Raw genomic sequence first — 21843 nt, forward strand, 5'->3', positions numbered from 1 at the left:
AGAGTCATTTGAACCACACTGAACCGCCAATACACTGAACCGCCAATATGCATGTTTTACGTTTTTTCACTACCAAAAATATTTCACTTGCTACGACATGACTTCAATTGACAAGTCACTTTATTATGCCAAACAGGCCGGTCGTGTAAAGTATCAGTCATATTAGCTTGTTGCAGCTGGTTTAGGGGCTTTCATTATGTCTTATGAAAACTGCTTGGTTCAATATTTCGGGTAATACTAGAATTCAAAGGATTTAACATACAAATTTATCTGCCCATCTGAGTACCACCTTTTGGCGAAAACCAAACTACAATAAATTCAATCGTTCATTACATCTTGCGTGAGGTTAACATGTGGAGTGGGGGTGGAGAGAGAGAGAGAGAGAGAGAGAGAGAGAGAGAGAGAGAGAGAGAGAGAGAGAGAGACGACGGGGGAAGGGGGGGCGGAGTAACGTTACTATAGATAGTTTCTAACGCGATACAGAGTCGTGTCATCGGGAGGCACAGATTGCAGTCATGATAGGGCAGAAAGGAGCCTTGTGGAAGCGGACATGACGCAGTCAACAGTGGGCGCTAGCATACGACACGGGAAGTGTGGACGCGACGTCGAGAGGGAAGCGGCCATCAGCTCAAGTGGCTGACAGGGCATAGGCGCTCAGGCCCGCACAGCCTCCGCGCCGTTCCGTAGCAGAATTCAATCACTCTCACACCATTTAGAAACTGTGTATTAGCAGGAAACAGTTTCATTGCAGGCAGGCCCAACGGCAAAAGAAGGTAAGGGGCAAAGTGTTTCCTTTCTGCCTTCTGCAATGCCTTGTAAACACTAAAAACTCCATTAAAAGTGGAACACCAGGAAGGATAGAAAATGAAATTTTACCTGTTGTGCGTGTACAGTAGAGAACGAGGAGTAGATGACTAAATCTATACGTTTTTTGCAGGGCGCGGCACGCGAAATTTTAGCACACAGCGCTTTAACCTCTGGCAGCAACAATGGCTGTAACTCGGATGGGCATCGAGTGACTCTGAGCTTGGATAACAGACACTGGTAGTCATTCCATTCTAGCGCAGCTCAACGCCATAGGTTATCAATCGTAGTTGCTAGAGAGTGGCGGCTTGCCAGTGTCCCAGCATCCCGTTGACCTCACGTTTTCAACGGTTGGGAAATCTGCAGGACGTGCAACAGTGTAACACACTGTATGGAGGTACGTTAGGAAAGTACGGGCAACATGCGGCTCGCGTTATTTTGTTTGAAGTTGACGCCGCGGAGACCTCGAAACATACGGCACACAAAATGCACCGGGCCTGTTGTCAAAATTACAGCCTATGGTAAACAAGAGATTATTATGTTGTCTACCCAAAGGCATTAAGTACCATAACGTTATGTGCCGCATCTTGTGAAAATCGCTATTTCAATGGAGCAACTTTCGTTCTCTTTAGAGCCTCCGCACACGGTTGGGCCCACCACGATGCTGTACGTAAAATCAATACTCATTTATAAAAACGACGTGTTGTACGCCTCCTGTGCACAGTGTCTTTGGACGCATTCACAGAGTAGAAATATCTCTGAACTGAGCACTCAGATGCGCAGAGTTGATTTTCTGTTTTTAAAACACACTGCCACCGTAGTCACGTGATCTCGGGACGGCGTAGGTTTGTCCGTAATACATGCTACTAATTTTCAATGTCATCATACCGCTAGTACAGACGGATTCCCTATGCAGGTGGTGTGGACTTGGTACAGGCGTTTTGTAGACAACATAACAATTTGCGTTTGATACCTGGAATAAACTGAGTTCTTAGCTTTGAAGAGGAAAATGAAAGGGCATCACGTCACGGCGCAATCACGTCAGCATCTATTCATACTGTCCGTCACGCCATGTCATGTCAGTTCGCTTAGTCCAGTACCAATGGCGAAACTGATGTTACCAGTCACCATCGGTGATACAAAAGGTCACAGTATAGTATCGGAATCGAGAAACTAATAACGACAAAGTTTACGAAAAGCCAAAGCGAATTTCGTAGCTTGTGATCTAGATTTTCTTTGGTAAACTGCTGAGAATTGAAATAAAATTTTAAAAAATCGACATTTATTTCCTAGAGGGAATATATTTATACAAACACGTCAAATAATAGCTATAAACGAATAAATGGAGCCTGTTAAACTAATTCATTAATTTTTATTTACGTAAAGCGTCATTAAATGAAATTGCTTCGTCAATTTAATTTGGGAGTACGGCTTTTCCGTTAATGTAAAATCTATGTAATTTTTCGCTGTCTGATATCTGACCTCGCTTTTGTAAGACCACTCAATGGAAAGATATCCGAGTCGTTCTGAAAGGTCTGCAATTTGCTACGAAAACAAAGCGCAATAATAAAACAAAAGATTACAAAGACACAAGAAGACGAAATCCACTACTATAACACGAATGAACTTGGCCAATATAGGTTTATTTACGTTGTGCGCAGATGACGATACCGTCGAAACTTTCTTCCCGAGAAACCTTGACGTTCCGTGGTGTGACGGTCTGTTGACGACCTTCGTAAATGCCACCATTTGAAATGCATTATGGAATTATTTGACGTGGTGGCCAATGGGTCCTGGGCTTAAAAACACATCATCGTCCCGAGATCACGTGAAAGTTTCAGCATAATGCTGACAACATTGGGCAGAACGTGGTGCTAACGACAGACATACTCCTATTTCTACTCTATGGGCGCATCTCTCTCTGCCCCAACAACGATAGTCGGTGGTCTCTAGACAACGTCGCACTGTCAGTGTGAGTTATTGCTGTAAACAAACTCGTATCCTGACGTAGTGATACGACCTCGCACGGCCTAGCGAACAATATGTATGTCCCCCTAGCTGGGGGCAGCAGAGTTCCTACATGCCGTTCACTACGGCCATCCTGAATCCAACGATTCCATATTCGCATGACAGCAATGGGATAAATTACTTAACTAACACGTTCACAACCTAGTGTAAAAAGTAAGTGTGTGTGTGTGTGTGTGTGTGTGTGTGTGTGTGTGTGTGTGTGTGTGATGGGTCTTTTATTCAGTAAAATACAACGAGGTGACTAAAGTCATGCGATACCTCCAAACATCCTGTCTGATCTCCTTTCGCCCGGCGCAATACAGCAAATCGACGTGGCATTGATTCAAAAGTCGCTGGAAGGCCCGTGCAGAAATATTGAGCCATGCTGCTTCTATAGTCGTCCGTAATTGCAAAAGTGTTGTTGGTGCAAGAGTCTGCACACGAACTTATCTCTCAATTATGTCCCATAAATGTTCGATGGGATTCTTATTGGGCGATCTGGGTAACCAAATCATTTGCTCGAATGGTCAGGAATCAATCGTGGAAAAGCTAACTGCCTACAATGCCAATGAGACAATTGGAATATGTCAAGCCATAAATACTTGGACTTAATAATTTGTGGGGATATGTAATGGAATAAGCTCAGTCGGAAGTAAAACAGATGGTAGACTTCGGTTCATTGGTTGTGAACTATATTTCTTACTTAATACTCCTGAGCCCCTTCCTTGCATATTGCTCCAGTGTGCGGGAACAGTTCCAGAGAGGACTAAGAGGCGATATTAAACCCACAGAGATAATGGCAGCACGAATGGTCAGAAGTTTGTTTTACCGTGGGAAAGTGTCACAGAGATGCTGAAGAGAGACAACTGGCAAGGTAGACGCTAACTACTCTGACAAAATCTAAGAAAAGTTTCAAGAACCAGCTTTAAATAACGAACTACGTATGTGCTATCCGCCTCCACAGCTCAGTGGTCAGTGGTCAGCGTGTCTGGCTGCTAAGCTAAGGAACCGGGTTCGATTACCGGTACTGCCAGGGATTTTTCCTTCGTGAGAGGACTACAACGGGGTTCACTGCCTCTTAATGTCAATTCAGAAGCTCAATGAGTGAGAGAGAAGCAGCGGCTCCAAGGTTAAGAAAGCCGACAACGACCGGATGGATGGTGTGCTGACCCCACGTCTCTCCATACTAGGAAGAGCGGTTATCGCTGAAACAACCGGTTTTCGGTAATATCGCTTTTTCCACGGCAGTTTACCTGACTGTTAAAACCGCTCAAAATAGCCGGTTTCTGAAATAACCGATTATCTGTTTTTGTTCGGATTATTTCCTGTAATATATGTAGAAATCAAACAAAGATTGAAAAAATTTTGACTCTTTCAGTTTCAAGATACATACAATGAAAATGTTGAATTAAATGGGCAAATATAAGGAAAGTTCGTACGTCCAGCGTTCGCTGTTTTTCTCGGAAAGTGGTGTTTACTACTGCAACAAAAACACACCAGTATTCTCTATTCATTAGAATTTTTTGAAAAACTGCTTAAAATCGTGTTATAATCAGCGTTCAATTCAGTATTTGGGCATCACAAACAGTCATGCCAAAGTGTGACAACTGAAGCTGAATAAGACTGTTTATGTTAATTTGTACGTTTTCAAGCGCTACAAGCTGATAAAGGCGTATTATGTAGAGGCAGGCAGCAGATCGGCTGCTTTCTATTTTTACTGTCCGTAATGAATGAATAGTTTTTTTGTTTTTCATACAATTAGGAGACAATTTTTTTAACGCAAATAAAGCACTGTACGGCAATGTTATGTCACTTCGTAGAAATACATCCAGACTATGCTTGGTGCCATTCTGCAGTACAACGTATGACCGACGACGACAGCGAGATATTACGGTACAGACCAGGTGGCGGCCAAGTCTTACACACTGCACGTACACGCGTTCTTTAAGGCACGACACACGGCAACAGGGGCATTACTGTCTCAGCAATCGTGTACACCAATTCTTATGCGAAGCGTTTGTTGCTCGTTTATGTCGCCATTGTCATTGCTTTTCTCATTTTACGTAAAAATAATATTTCAAAACAAATCAAATTCTAAATATCAAAGTAAATTTTAAGAACAGTTTATTTAAAAACTTCAGCAGTGTTGTTATAGGTAATTCATATTTCGGTTTTTTACTCAGTTATCAGTAAAAAATAAACACCTGTTATAACAGATACCAACCAAACACAGAAAAATAACTTATTTGGAACTGAAAGACCGGTATCTTTTTTCCATCCCTACTCCATACCGTACCAAATGCGTCACTGATAAGAGATGACACAATTGGCCCATGAGGGGCAGAACGCGGAGCTTTTCTTGGTGTATACAATACCTACGAAACGCGACCGTAGGTACCGCGAAGGAAAGATGTGACTAGTTACAGCGCGCAAAGACATTAAAGCAATTGTTCTTCTGGTATTCAGTACTTGAGGGGAACTGGAAGAAGCCTTAATAACTGGTAAGATGAAGTACCGTCTGCCATGCGGTCCACAGACGCTTCCAGAGAACAGATGTCTACGACCTTTAACCTCCCGAGTGGTAGGTGGCGGGAGGGCGGACAATCTGTCCTCATTTAAACTCGCTCGTCCTGCGGTACGAGAGTCTTGTCACAGCCGTGAACTGTGATCCATTTGGCAACCTGCCCCCCCCCCCACACACACACTGAATGGATCAACCTGTCGGCACGAGCTGCAAGATTTAACGCCGGCGTCACCGCTCGCTGTCAGGACCACGCCTCTGAGGAGGCAAGTACAGCCACTGCTGTCCCACGCTAAACACGTGTTCTGTGCGGAGATTACCGAGAACATTACTGGCTAGATCGCGAATACGGATACCCATCACCATCTCAGATGTTTCACCTGCTGACGTCAATGTCAGCCTCACATGGTACCAAGAAGTACTTGCATGATTAATCTCCGCTGTAAGAGCTACTACCTCTCTGCGTAGCTGCTAGCCTGGACGTTGAAAGGCAGCGGCGCTGTTGTGTATTAGGTTTAGTTCGTCCTGTCTCTCGTCAAACGTGCCACTTAAACACTCGCGCACTGTTTAAAAAACTGTATAGCCACATGGTCGCAAAGTTGAAACTCGTAACTTAGCGCTTATTTCCATTCTAAATTTTTAGTACAGTACAGAAGGTGTTGCCACAGTGAAACGTCGGTAATGTGTATCTGAAAACGTGTCAGGAGTTTGTTTCCACATGGGCAGACTGTCGAGCTGTTCTATTGCTGCAGATTACGTCCTCTTCTGGTGCAAAGTTAGGTATTCCGCTTCTAGTATGTTACTTGTGACTGGTTTCAATAGTACAATCCGCTTGCAAATAAGCCTACAAGACGCAGGAGAGTGGGTCCCATCCGCTAGTACAACTAACTTCTACTGCGCAACATACAATTTATGCTGAAGTGAAAAACTGCACCAAAATCCCTCTTGATACGTTAATGAGTAAGCATGTTTACTTATCAATTTTTATGTCCGCCAAAGTTGCAAGTTACCAATATTATTATTATTATTATTATTATTATTATTATTATTATTATTATTATTATTATTATTTCTTTCTTGTCTCAGACGTTATGTCTGGTTAAAAATGGAAGGTGACGCGGACCTTGATCAAGCGTGACTTCCTTTTAACTGTACGGTATATGTTACATTGCATTTAGGAACTTTCGGGTAATTGAACAAGTGTCAATAATTACAGATTTCTGTAGTTGTATATATAAGTTTGGATGTAGCTGTATTGCATTGATGTACTGGTGGATATTGTGTGGTATGGCTCCTGTAGTTGATAGTACAATTGGTATAATGTCAACTTTATCCTGATGCCATATGTCCTTGATTTCCTCAGCCAGTTGGATGTATTTTTCAATTTTTTCTCCTGTTTTCTTTTGTATATTTGTTGTATTGGGTATGGATATTTCGATTAGTTGTGTTAATTTCTTCTTTTTATTGGTGAGTATGATGTCAGGTTTGTTATGTGGTGTTGTTTTATCCGTGATAATGGTTCTGTTCCAGCATAATTTGTATTCATCGTTCTCCAGTTAATTTTGTGGTGCATACTTGTATGTGGGAACATGTTGTTTTATAAGTTTATGTTGTAAGGCAAGCTGTTGATGTATTATTTTTGCTACACTGTCATGTCTTCTGGGGTATTCTGTATTTGCTAGTATTGTACATCCGCTTGTGATGTGACCTACTGTTTCTATTTGTTGTTTGCATAGTCTGCATTTATCTGTTGTGGTATTGGGATCTTTAATAATATGCTTGCTGTAATATCTGGTGTTTATTGTTTGATCCTGTATTGCAATCATGAATCCTTCCGTCTCACTGTATATATTGCCTTTTCTTAGCCATGTGTTGGATGCGTCTTGATCGATGTGTGGCTGTGTTAGATGATACGGGTGCTTGCCATGCAGTGTTTTCTTTTTCCAATTTACTTTCTTCGTATCTGTTGATGTTATGTGATCGAAAGGGTTGTAGAAGTGGTTATGAAATTGCAGTGGTGTAGCCGATGTATTTATATGAGTGTTTGCTTTGTGTATTTTGCTACTTTCTGCTCGTTCTAGAAAGAATTTTCTTAAATTGTCTACCTGTCCATAATGTAGTTTTTTTATGTCGATAAATCCCCTTTCTCCTTCCTTTCTGCTTAATGTGAATTTTTCAGTTGCTGAATGTATGTGATGTATTCTATATTTGTGGCATTGTGATCGTGTAAGTGTATTGAGTGCTTCTAAATCTGTGTTACTCCATTTCACTACTCCAAATTAGTAGGTCAATATTGGTATAGCATAAGTATTTATAGCTTTTGTCTTGTTTCTTGCTGTCAATTCTGTTTTCAGTATTTTTGTTAATCTTTGTCTATATTTTTCTTTTAGTTCTTCTTCAATATTTGTATTAACTATTCCTATTTTTTGTCTGTATCCTAGATATTTATAGGCATCTGTTTTTTCCGTTGCTTCTATGCAGTCGCTGTGGTTATCCAATATGTAATCTTCTTGTTTAGTGTGTTTTCCCTTGACTACGCTATTTTTCTTACATTTGTCTGTTCCAAAAGTCATATTTATATCATTGCTGAATACTTCTGTTATCTTTAGTAATTGGTTGAGTTGTTGATTTGTTGCTGCCATTAGTTTTAGATCATCCATGTATAGCAGATGTGTGATTTTGTGTGGGTATGTTCCAGTAATATTGCATCCATAATTTGTATTATTTAGCATGTTGGATAATGGGTTCAGAGCAAGGCAGAACCAGAAAGTACTTAATGAGGCTCTTTGGTATATTCCACGCTTAATCTGTATTGGCTGTGATGTGATGTTATTTGAATTTGTTTGGATATTAAGTGTGGTTTTCCAATTTTTCATTACTATGTTTAGGAAGGGGTGTAAGGTATGTGATGCGTCTCAAACAGCCTCTCCATACAAATGCCAACCTCACCTTCACGAGTTGCAGCCAAGGATTGCTGCACGGTACACCCTGTTACCACTAACGAGGATATGGCGACCGAGTATCTCCCGGAATAAGGAGACACCCTCTACGAAGCGAAACGGCCTCCTAGGAGGGCGGATGAGCAGGTAGAGGCAGGGCACTCTCTTGTCCTTGGGATGGGAAACTGTCCCTAAAGGCGGAAGAGCCACATGATGGCCAACGGCATAGAATGAAGAAGGCAAGGAGAAACCACTTCATTAAAGATCTAGTTAGATTTCTCAAGTATCAGCAGCCATAATATGAATATGAAACAAGCTCTAGTAAAAATTCAATCCGGAGTAATAGCCCCTCATTCGGTTCTCCGGGAGGGGACTACCAGAGATCTCGTTTCAACAGTTCATAGGAAGAAAGGAAATAAAAAGAGCTATAGTAGAATTGGAACGTGGAACGTCCGCACCTTACTGCAGATGGGGAAGCTCGAAAACCTTAAGCAAGAAATGAAGAAAATGAAGTTGGATATACTAGGAGTGTCTGAAATGAGATGGCCTAACTGCGGAGATTTCTGGAGTGATGAGTACAGGATAATTCACACAGGAACGATAGAAGATAGACCTGGAGCAGGTGGGGTTGGAGTAGTTATGAGTCGAAAATTGGGGCAGAGAGTGAAGGGATATATACAATATGGAGGAAGGATAATACTTGTCAGTCTGGATACCAAACCTACAGAGACGGTTGTGATACAGGTCTATATGCCTACCACAAACCAGGAGGATGAGGAAGTTGAAGCTGTATATGAAGAGTTAAATGGGGCCTTGAGAGGAATCAAAGGAGAAACAAATTTAATAATCATGGGAGACTGGAACGCAATAGTAGGAGATAAAGAGGTACAGCCAGCTGTTGGACGCTACGGCCTTGGTAAAAGGAATGATAGAGGAGACCGACTTATAGAATTTTGTAACAGGAATCAACTTATAATATCGAAGACGTGGTTTCAACCCCCGTAGAAGATACACCTGGAAGTCACCAGGGGATAGAGAACGATACCAAATTGATTACATTCTAGTCAAAAATAGATTTAGAAATCAACTAAAAGACTCTAGAGCATACGCAAGCCCAGATATTGTGAGTGATCACAACATGGTTGTTGCGGAATGCCGACTCAAGTTCAAATGCATAAGGAAGAAAATAGGAAATGGAAAACTGGATATAGGGAAGCTTGGAAACCGTGAGACACAGAAGGAGTTCCAAGAAAGGGCTAAGGTTCTAATTCAACAGCATCCTATAGAGAATGTAGAACAACATTGGGAAAATATGAGAGATGACCTAATAAAAGCAGCTGAAGAGATAGTTGGAAAACAAAAACCTGGAAAGAGGAAGGAGTGGATAACTGATGAAATAATACTTATGTTTGAGGAAAGAAGGAAGCTCAAAAATAATGAAACGGAAGAAGGGAAAACGGCATACCGAGTGCTTAGGAACAAAATCAACAGGAAGTTGAAGCAAGTAAAAGAAAGATTCCTTGAAGACAGATGCAAAGACGTTGAAGACCTTCTGAAGAAAGGGAACCTTGAATTAGCATACAAAACAGTGAAACGCTTCTTTTCAGGAGGACAAAGGATTAGATGTAATGCCCTAATAAGAGAGGATAATAAGATGGTGTATAATCATGAAGATATAGCACTAACGTGGAAAGAATACCTAGAGAAATTTTATGGGGGCAACGTACAAGATGACATGATTGAAAGTGAGGACGAAGTAGATAAAGATGAACTAGGAGACAGCATACTAAGGTCTGAATTTGATCAGGCACTACAGGCACTTAAGCACGGAAAAGCACCAGGAATTGACTCATTGCCTGCAGAAATCATCAAAGCAGCTGGAACAGAACTAAAAGATAAATTGTATAAATTAATCTGCCAAATATATGAAACTGGAGAGCTGCCTGAGGACTTCAAAAAGTGTATTATTGTTCCATTACCAAAGAAAATGCCAGCAAAATCGTGTGCACAATACAGAACCCTCAGCCTAACATTACATGCATCAAAAATTTTGACGACCATCCTCCTCAGAAGAATTGAAGGGAACGTGGAATGCATGCTCACAGAAGACCAGTTTGGCTTTGGAAGAGGGAGAGGTACGCGAGAAGCCATTATGGCCCTAAGGCTCATAATAGAAAAGAGAATGGGAAAAGGAAAGGACACCTACATAGCATTTATTGACCTCGAAAAAGCCTTTGATAAGGTTGAATGGAAAAAAACTATTCCAGGTATTGAGGGAAACTGGAGCTAAGTACAAGGACAGGAGAACGATATGGAACATACAAAGAAGAGGTGGCAATAGTGAGATGTGGGGAACATCAACAACAAGCAAAAATTAAACAGGGTGTGAGACAGGGATGTGCACTCTCCCCTGTCCTCTTTAATATGTACATACAGAAAGCAATGGACGAGGTCAGAGAAAAGTTAGGACAAGCTAATGGAATCAGGATCCAGGGAAAAATACTTGATATGCTGCGTTTTGCGGATGACATTGCTGTCCTAGCGGAAAATGAGGAAGAATTACAAGTAGTGCTGGAGGAAATGGAAAACACTCTTGCTACACGGTACAACATGAAAATTAATAAGTCAAAAACAAAAATCTTAGTTGCAAGCAAACAAAATAATCAAGCAATTACGAATATAAGGCTGAATGGAGAGAAGCTGAAAGAAATACAAGACTGTCTACTTGGGAAGCAGAATAACATCAGATGGTCGTAGTAGGAAAGATGTAATAAGTAGAATAAATCTGGCAAATATTGCATTCTATAAAAGGAAAGGACTCCTCACATCAAATATGGTAAGTCTGTCGTTAAGGAAGCGGGTAATAAAGACCTTTGTTGGGAGTGTGCTTCTCTACGGCAGCGAAACCTGGACACTTGGAGAGGACGAAAGAAGAAGGTTTGAAGGATTCGAAATGTGGTGTCTGCGAAGGATGTTAAAAATTCCATGGACGGCCAGGATGACAAATGAAGAAGTCCTGCAGAGAGCGGAGGAAGTTCCAGTTCTTTGGAAGACGGTCAAGAAGAGGAGAGATATATGGATGGGACACATTCTGAGACATGAAAGTCTTCTCCACACTATAACGGAAGGCCTTGTGGAGGGCAAAAGGGCAAGAGGCAGACCTAGAAGAAAGTACATAAGCCAGATAATGCAGGACCTAGGATGCGGAAGTTTCACGGAATTGAAGAGGCTGGCCGACAATCGCACTGAATGGAGAGCTGCTGCAAATCAATCTTAGGATTGGCAACTTAAGAAGAAGATGTTTAGGAACTGTATCAATTTAGGATCTACTTTGCATATTTCCAAAATTTGTAGTAACCATGAGTGGGGTACACTATCAAAAGCTTTTTGGTAATCAATGTATGCATAGTGTAGCGACCTTTGTTTAGTTTTAGCTTGATATGTCACCTCTGCATCTATTATCAGTTGCTCTTTACATCCTCGTGCTCCTTTGCAACAGCCTTTTTGTTCTTCATTTATAATTTTGTTCTGTGTTGTATTTGTCATTAATTTCTGTGTAATGACTGACGTTAATATTTTGTATATTGTTGGTAGGCATGTTATGGGGCGATATTTTGCTGGGTTTGCTGTGTCTGCTTGGTCTTTAGGTTTCAGATAAGTTATTCCATGTGTAAGTGTATCAGGGAATGTGTGTGGGTCTGCAATGTAACTTAAATAATTTAGTTAGATGTGGATGTGTTGAGGTGAATTTCTTTAGCCAGAAATTTGCTATTTTATCTTTTCCAGGGGTTTTCCAATTGTGAGTAGAATTAATTGCTCGGGTGACTTCATGTTGCAAAATTATCACTTCAGGCATTTGTGGTATCATCTTGTATGTATCTGTTTCTGCTTGTATCCACCGTGCATGCCTGTTATGTTGTACCGGGTCTGATCATATGGTGCTCCAGAAGTGTTCCATGTCTGTTATGTTTGGTGGATTGTCTATTTTAATTTGTGTGTTATCTATTGTCTGGTAAAATTTCTTTTGGTTTGTGTTGAATGTTTGGTTTTGCTTCCTTCTATTTTCACTTTTTTTGTATCTTTTAAGTAGTTTGGCCAATGCTTGTAATTTCTGCTTCTTTTTATCTAGTTGCTCTATCGCTTCTTGTTGTGAGATTTTACCTAACCTTTTTCGTTTTTTTCTGACATTTCATTTCTTATAAATTGTGTTAGCTGTCCGATGTCTTTTCTCAGTTTTTCTATTCTGATCTGTAGCCTGTGTTGCCATGCTGGTTTTGTGGGTTTCTTCTGTGTGTTGGTTGGTTCTGATCTCTGCCTAGTATGTATATTTAGTGTAGTGAGTGCTCCTATATAAACCAGTAGTTGTAACTCTTCCATAGTTGTGTTTTCATTTATTTTGTTGTGTATTATTGTGTTGATAGTTTTTATTGTTGTTTCGACTTGTGGGTTATTTGGCGGTCTATGCAAGAATGGTCTAATGTCTGTATTTGTATTCTATATATGTCAGCTGAAATTTTTCTTCTATATCTAACATGTGTGTCAATCTGTGTTCTATTTGTGCTTGTTCTGGTGGCTGTCTTAAGATTTCGTTTTCCTCTGATTTTTTAACTGATGTGTGTTGTTCTTTGTTTGTTTGCTCTGGGATGTTTGAGTCCATTACTGTATTTTCTTCTTCTTCTGATTGCACATTATTTTGTTCCAGTATTTGTTGTTTGATGTTTTCTAATTCTGACTGGGGTATCCTGTTATTTTTGATTACTACACGGATCTAGTCAGCTAGTCGTTGTTCTGTTAAAAATTTTAATTCTGGGTATCTGATAATAAATGTTGTGTATACTTGTGATCTGTATCCAGTTGTGTTGGTTCCTAGGTTTGTTGCTTGGTAATAACAGAACATGAGGTGTCGATTAACTTCATCTGACCATCTCATCCTCTGTCTGTTTTCCTTCTAGGGTGGTTGCAGGAAGCATATCTTGCAAAACACCTCTATTTGGATTTAAATCATTTTCCAGTTGGCTAGCAGTGTCGTTACCATTGTGGGCGGGCATAGGGTTCAAGCGTCGTCCCCGACCATGACAGCGCTTGTCCGAGGCTTCTTTAGTTCTGTCCTGAACCAACTAATCACACTAAAAAGGGGGGTTAGCCCTATTAGTGGTTTGTTCTTTCCGTCGCCTTTTACGACTGGCAGAAGATACCGGAGGCCTATTCTTTTCCCGGGCCTCCACGGGAATTATTATTATTATTATTATTATTATTATTATTATTATTATTATTATTATATTACTGGTATTATTAATTACAGTAGCTGAACCCAAATAATATAGGTGGAAGCTTTCTTTTTCTCCAGTTTAAGATTTCTTAGAAATGCACGCCCAGAAACAAACTTTTTAGCCTGTTCATATTTTTATGTATATGACTAGGCAATGAGTACTGCTGCCGTCGACGGTGCTAATCTGAATTAGTTTTCTTTAATAAATATTTCAAGAAAGCACCGTTTACTAAATAACGTTTTGTGTTACTTCACCTGCAAACGTTTCCTAGCACGGCTTCCATCAAACCGAAAACAATTCTGCCTTCTGCTTTAAATACACTTGTGGATCATTAGCATGGACAGTGTCCCAAGTCTGAGGTAACTGTTAAAAAATGAAACAATATTATTTAACTTCCTGTCACTGATACATACATATTCCTTACCGGTACTTAAGTTTCGAACAAACCCGTGCCTTTATAGTCTAATTGTAAAATAATTCCAATGTAATACATGGAACTTTTGTTCTTTCCTTGACACAACACAAGGTCAAGTTAGCTAGCAGTTCGAAAAGGAATGGATTCGTTCGAAACTAATGACCTTTAAGGAATATGTATACACCTGCGAGAGGGAACTAGATAAATGATGAGGTGTAGCTGTTGGTCCTTTACGCCAAAGGAATGTTGGAACTGCACAAATTTTCTGTCCTGCGATCTACAATTTAATTTTGTATTCGGCCTAGAAAGCTATTCAGTGCAGCTTTTACCAGCGGCTGTAATTGGAGACTGGTCAAAACACCAAGTCCGTAAAGAGTAAACGACAAAGCCCATATCGTGGCCACTGAACAGTGCAAGACTTATAATGCACGTACACTGAAGAGGGCAACATGAGAGTTGCCCTCTTTCAGCGATTCCTGTAATATTACTGATTCAGTAAACGAAGGCGACCATGAGAGAAAAATCCTGGTCTTTCAATTTTTTTTTTTTTTTTTTTTTTTTTTTTTACTAGCTGTGTTTTCTTCTGAAACGAACACTCGCTTGCAGCACCAAAACTAGCCTCAAAACAGGGATTTAATTTTTTTCCTTTCCCTTCTCCACGTTTGTTACATGTTATATTCAATATTGCAGAATTCCACCTACAACCTAGGCACTTCTTTTAACTAAAAATTATTTCAATGTCGATTTAAACTGTATATGTACTGATACGTTTTGGTGAACCTCACAAACTTATCTGGATAGTACGGTTGCTCCACAGCACCTCGATAGTACCGTTGCTCCACAGCGTCTTAACAATATACGAACAACTGTCAGCTGTTAGTGTAAGTGTGAATCGCCTAATTTTGGAATTGGCTTGGCGACCACAACTCATCGAAAGCAAGAAACAGCAGTCGCTTAAGCTGCATGTGAAATACTATAACACGAGTCCTCTAACAGTGCGATGATACGTGGCAAAACGAAGTATTGCAATACCTCAGCCTCTATTTGTTGTTAAATATCAACAAATATCAAACCAGTTTCACTGTACATCATTCTGTATGCCCGTGTTTCCATATTCTGATGAAGCGAAAACTATGATGGGAAAAATTCTGTCTGTACAAGATGTTTCGCATCTAGGCGTGTCGACAAATTCTACAACATTACCCTACAGTCACTAACAAAACAGGAGAAGAGTAAACAGTGTACAGTGATTGTCGTCGTGAATCACCTGCTTATCTCTATACATAGACTGCATGTCTGTCAGTGTTACTGGATTATAAGTAGTATGCATGGTGAAGTAAGCTAAAAATCTTTGGAGAAAATATATTTTTTTGCATATTCCAGCCAACGATGAACGATGGTAACATACCCTCCAACATCTCCGTAGTGTATGCTTCTCGGCCGCCGTTCCACATTGCTAGCTCCAGTCTGTGGAAATTAAGTTCCTCGTACAACTTGTTTATCGGTATTCACACACTTCGAAAACAGGTTTTTTGTCATCCGGCAGCTGTTTCACTGTAGCATGTAGGCCCCAATGAAGGACTGCGGCCGTCGTGCTTGTTCAGAGAGTTCCTTGGTGCATCAGCAAACACTGTTACTGTTTTAAATTTAATATCGTGTGTTAATTGCCGACAATGTTAGTCTACATCTACATCTACATTTATACTCCGCAAGCCACCCAACGGTGTGTGGCGGAGGGCACTTTACGTGCCACTGTCATTACCTCCCTTTTCTGTTCCAGTCGCGTATGGTTCGCGGGAAGAACGACTGTCTGAAAGCCTCCGTGCGCGCTCTAATCTCTCTAATTTTACATTCGTGATCTCCTCGGGAGGTATAAGTAGGGGGAAGCAATATATTCGATACCTCATCCAGAAACGCACCCTCTCGAAACCTGGCGAGCAAGCTACACCGCGATGCAGTGCGCCTCTCTTGCAGAGTCTGCCACTTGAGTTTATTAAACATCTCCGTAACGCTATCACGGTTACCAAATAACCCTGTGACGAAACGCGCCGCTCTTCTTTGGATCTTCTCTATCTCCTCCGTCAACCCGACCTGGTACGGATCCCACACTGATGAGCAATACTCAAGTATAGGTCGAACGAGTGTTTTGTAAGCCACCTCCTTTGTTGATGGACTACATTTTCTAAGCACTCTCCCAATGAATCTCAACCTGGTACCCGCCTTACCAACAATTAATTTTATATGATCATTCCACTTCAAATCGTTCCGCACGCATACTCCCAGATATTTTACAGAAGTAACTGCTACCAGTGTTTGTTCCGCTATCATATAATCATACAATAAAGGATCCTTCTTTCTATGTATTCGCAATACATTACATTTGTCTATGTTAAGGGTCAGTTGCCACTCCCTGCACCAAGTGCCTATCCGCTGCAGATCTTCCTGCATTTCGCTACAATTTTCTAATGCTGCAACTTCTCTGTATACTGCAGCATCATCCGCGAAAAGCCGCATGGAACTTCCGACACTATCTACTAGGTCATTTATATATATTGTGAAAAGCAATGGTCCCATAACACTCCCCTGTGGCACGCCAGAGGTTACTTTAACGTCTGTAGACGTCTCTCCATTGATAACAACATGCTGTGTTCTGTTTGCTAAAAACTCTTCAATCCAGCCACACAGCTGGTCTGATATTCCGTAGGCTCTTACTTTGTTTATCAGGCGACAGTGCGGAACCGTATCTAACGCCTTCCGGAAGTCAAGAAAAATAGCATCTACCTGGGAGCCTGTATCTACTATTTTCTGGGTCTCATGAACAAATAAAGCGAGTTGGGTCTCACACGATCGCTGTTTCCGGAATCCATGTTGATTCCTACATAGTAGATTCTGGGTTTCCAAAAACGACATGATACTCGTGCAAAAACATGTTCTAAAATTCTACAACAGATCGACGTCAGAGATATAGGTCTATAGTTTTGCGCATCTGCTCGACGACCCTTCTTGAAGACTGGGACTATCTGTGCTTTTTTCCAATCATTTGGAACCCTCCGTTCCTCTAGAGACTTGCGGTACACGGCTGTTAGAAGGGGGGCAAGTTCTTTCGCGTACTCTGTGTAGAATCGAATTGGTATCCCGTCAGGTCCAGTGGACTTTCCTCTATTGAGTGATTCCAGTTGCTTTTCTATTCCTTGGATACTTATTTCGATGTCAGCCATTTTTTCGTTTGTGCGAGGATTTAGAGAAGGAACTGCAGTACGGTCTTCCTCTGTGAAACAGCTTTGGAAAAAGGTGTTTAGTATTTCAGCTTTTTCGCGTGTCATCCTCTGTTTCAATGCCATCATCATCCCGTAGTGTCTGGATATGCTGTTTCGAGCCACTTACTGATTTAACGTAAGACCAGAACTGAGTGTGTGAGTGTGTATGTGTGTGTGTGTGTGTGTGTGTGTGTGTGTGTGTGTGTGTGTAATCTTATAGTACTTAACTGCTAAGGTCATCAGTCCCTAAGCTACACACTACTTAACCTAAATTATTATCCTAAGGACACACACACACACACACACACACACACACACACACACACACACGCCCGAGGGAGGACTCGACCCTCCGCCGGCACCGAGTGAATGTTGCCGTAAGATCCGTGAAACTAACGATTATTCATAGGAATCAATGCTTCCAAAATAGATTCAATCCAAAGGATAAAGTATCACTATGGACACCCAGAAGTATATCGATACAAGGAAAACTTCGCGGCGAGGATTATTCCAACGATGGATGTGTGTTCACTGGTTTCGCAATACTTACAGGGAAGGACGAAAGGAAGTATGTATTGTTTCTCAACACTTAGAGGGAAGGACGAACAGAAGGATGTAACGTCGCGGGTAATGAATCTTTGATCAACACTATTTCTTATTTTAAAAATGTTAAGAAAGCTGAAGACTTTCACTTCCGTGTCTTCTTAATGCTCAGTTCAGTGTAGGGGAAAAAAATTACGACCATAAATATCAGGAAAACAAAATTATCAGCGCCTGGTTTCAAAGATTTATCTGATACATCGAGAGCGGTAATGTGTTTATTTTGAGTCGTGGACGGAAGGCCAAATCATGCGGAAACAGGCTGCATAAATTCTTTGACTCCTGTGATGCTATTGCTATGGACGGAGAATACGGAGGGTGTGAAACGCAATGAGTCTTTCCGATTCACGAGGAAGGTTTTTCATATACACGGAGTGTGCCCAGGAGGAATGGTCAGTACTCAGAGATCTCACAAGAACGGTAATTCTAAGCAAAAAGTCCAGTAAAAATGGCCTCTAAAATTCATACCTTAAGATCGATGATCACTAGTTCACCTTCGCTACCGTGAGACATCTAGTGAACAGTGCTAATAGCCTTTCAAGCATACATTGTAGAGCACATGGTTTACCCGACGTTTTTGCTTCGAATGATCTTTCCTGTCATATCCATGACATGATTTTAAATCCAAATTCTACCAGTTTCGGTCTTGGACCATCTTCACGGATGAAGGGTTAAAACGATTTAAGCCACCATATTGCGTTAGTCATTACGCGCTTCATGAATATAAATATATGATTCGGGACTTTAAAAACAAACACCCAAATACGAATTGTATACAGAGCAGTGATTTCAGTTGTCATACCACAAAAAAACGCTTTATATTTTAGTTAGTAGACAGTGAATAATGCACATCTTCAAACCATTTTGTTTATTTTGAAGGATTCACAATAGGAAGCCGTACGGGGGAGGGGTGGGGGGGGGGGCGTGCACAATGAGTATGTTCGATGACTGGAGCTGTAGTCCCCGAAAAATGAAGGGATATTGAACATAAGACACTAGAACACAAAAATTCGTCCGTAAAATGTTCCAATTTGTGATAAATCGCAAATTTTCCGCATGTAGTAGCTTTTTTTTTAACAATTTTACTTTGGCGTATTCTGTATCCGTTCCGCAATGCTGCCGTAGCAAAATTATTGAAACACGAACTCGTTAATATGATCAAAATGTAAGAGACAGCGGTGGTTATCTCTTCCTTTTCTATAGCAATACAATTAGCAGCACCTGAGCTACGAAACAAACAAACGAAATGCCCTTGACTTGTCTTTTAAAAAGGTTTAAGGCGGTTCACTCTGGATATCGATTGCAAACTGTTAACATGCCTACGAAACGCGTTTACAAAACAAGCGGCACTTCTGCGAGGGACCTGTCTGCACTTGAGAGATAATGAGGTGCAGAATCTGTAGACTGCTTACGGGCTAACCTTGCACTGCACGATAACCACGTGATTTTTGGAGAGAGAGAGAGAGAGAGAGAGAGAGAGAGAGAGAGAGAGAGAGAGTGTGTGTGTGTGTGTGTGTGTGTGTGTGTGTGACAAAAATCTCAGTGCTTACTGCTACTGCACGGCCCAGTCTCCAGATGCCGACGCCCCTGTGACCGTCACCTTATTCGTGTTTTTCGGGCAAAGTGCGCCAGCGGCAGCCTTGCTATGTTCCCAGAGGCTCTCCAGAATTTCTCCTCTGTGCTCCACCGATCCCACACTCCTCACGAGATGGAACTGCAGGCCGTGTGAAGTAGACAGAAAAGCCCGCCGCTGCTGCTTACCTGGTCACAGATGATGTCCCACTTCTTCTCGTCGTCGTACTGTTTGAGCAGTTTCGCCTTATCGGGTGGAAGGTCCATCGAGGCCTGCGCACAAACAGAAATAAAACATTTAGTACTAGAAATAAGAGCGCATTTTCTGTTTACAGACTAAGAGCACACAGCATATCAACAGGGAAAAACTAGTGTTATGATTCAACATCCCAGAGACGCTGAAGTCGTTGGAGACGAAGCACAAACTGGAGATGAAATCTATCACTTTGTTCCGTGAATGAATGTTCTTGCCCCCAAAATTTACAAACGACAATAAGCTCCCGATTAGCTGGCTTGCTGATATCGGTTTAGTGATTTTTAAAAAAGAAAATAAACGAAAGGCTAAATATTCCGTTATAACAACAATACATTTTAGTTTAGAATATAAATTTCTCGTCAGCAAGATGTAAATGACGAAAACGCGCGCGAGTGGTTATCCCTATGAATCGCGATGTGAGCAGCTAAGTGGCACTGATATAGTTAGTGATCTACAGCTATCCGCTAGGGGTAGATAGCGGAGACGAGTCGATAGAAGAACTCTCACACCGAGACGCTGGAAATTGTTGCAGGCCGAAATTCGCTCGACTGCACCACTGTTCTGACTCCTTTGAGAATGAGAACGACGGTCAGAAAAAAAATTATATAAAATATAATGTATTTGAACAGCAGTTTTGTAAGTAAGCTGTCAGTTTCCGGCGAGTAATAACTAAGTTGTGAAATTCGTTTTCGTATATGACATGTTGTGTTTTGTTTTTAAACAGACTAACAGCAGTTTCCGATAAAACCTGGGTAATTTGTTTTATCAGTGTTTTTCGGCTGCAGTTCGCTGTAACCCTAAAAACAAAACAAAATATTGTGATGTAGGAGCAGTTTATTCTCTACGTGCGAACCAAGGTACCACACCACTAACAATTCAATAATAATAATGATGTCAAGTAGTCTACCACTAATAATACAAATGTTGAAAGACCAGCTACTGAGCTGGTAATGCAACAAACAAAATATGGACGACTGTCTGACAAAAAGTGGGAGATGTATTATCAGTTGTTCATGTATCCCAGCTGAATAGGATGCCGTAGCAAAGATATGGGCTTTAAAACACGTATCCCTGAACGGCATACAAATCATCTGAACGAAAAGATAGACACCTGTCGATGTAGCGGTAAGTGTGAAAGATATTGCAAATCGGAAGTCAGCCGTGGTTTTTCCGAAGTAGACACCCCATCGATCTTCAAAAGTGATTTTGGGGAAACTACGGAAAACATCTGGATGGCAGGAAGGGCGCTCTAACTCCGCTCCTCCTACATAGCACCTCAACCACTGCGCCACCCATCTCGCAAAACTTAACAAGAAAGCAGTGGTAGCGCGCTGACGATCTTTCCAATATTCGTGAAAATAGCGAAAAAGTTTTGCCGAAAGTAGAATAATTTGCCGGACGAAGAACTCCGTACTTGGACTGACGTACGTGAGGTTTCTGATCCTCCCACTAAGGCTTGGTAATAATAACAAGCCGTAAAGAGTGCTCTATGTGAATATTTCGTGTTCATGTCTCCGAAAAGTTCATTAATACTCTAATGTCTACTTCAGGCAAAGGAAGAGTTGTTGGGCGTTTATGAATTCAGCTTTTGGATAAGTAATTAGAATTATTCGCTATGTTAAAAAAATACGCTTTTTTCATATTCATTTTTTCCTATCGCGAGAAACGTTTTCTTAAGTGATGCAATGGTACACATCAACTGTTACATTCTCCCCTCCCCTTTCGGGTCAGAAGGAATGTTCGATACGACCGTCGGCTTTGACCAGTGACAATGTCACGTCACCTTTTCGTGCATATATTCACAATTTTGTTGTTAGTAGCCGAAGCCAACGAATGTGACTGAAAAATCGGTAATGGTAACACATTGATCTTTGTCTTTGCCCGAGGTGTAGGTTAGGCTGGAAGATAAGAACGGGGATATAGTAACAGACTGATTTGTACCTTCACCCGTTAGAAAAATCGGCAATAACGTAGTCGCCATACGTTTACCGCGGTTGTTGCATGTTTTCTATGTCACTGGTCAAAGCCGACAACTAGTATGGAACGTTTCTCTATATCCCTCTCCTTCTTACCAGTAGATATTAGTCAGTCGGGCCAAATTTTGACACGTTTTAACTCAACTATACACAAACTTCGCATTTACTTCTTTTACTGTACAAAAAGGAACAGCGAACAGAAGCGAATAAGGGCTACACATTCTTT

General features: G+C 41.1%; 1 protein-coding gene across 4 annotated transcripts in view; it reads right to left on the minus strand.

Moving 5' to 3' along the window:
• The window catches only part of LOC126473403 (formin-like protein), a 469317-nt gene that overhangs the window by 216212 nt on the left and 231262 nt on the right, over nucleotides 1–21843 (minus strand). For all 4 annotated transcript variants that reach the window (XM_050100419.1, XM_050100420.1, XM_050100418.1 and 1 more), the window contains exon 2: nucleotides 19575–19658. In XM_050100419.1, coding sequence (XP_049956376.1) covers nucleotides 19575–19658 — 84 coding nt within the window. The remainder of the gene's footprint in view (nucleotides 1–19574; nucleotides 19659–21843) is intronic.

The sequence above is a fragment of the Schistocerca serialis genome, chromosome 4 (assembly GCF_023864345.2).
Source record: "Schistocerca serialis cubense isolate TAMUIC-IGC-003099 chromosome 4, iqSchSeri2.2, whole genome shotgun sequence".
Classification (NCBI taxonomy): Eukaryota; Metazoa; Arthropoda; class Insecta; order Orthoptera; family Acrididae; genus Schistocerca; species Schistocerca serialis.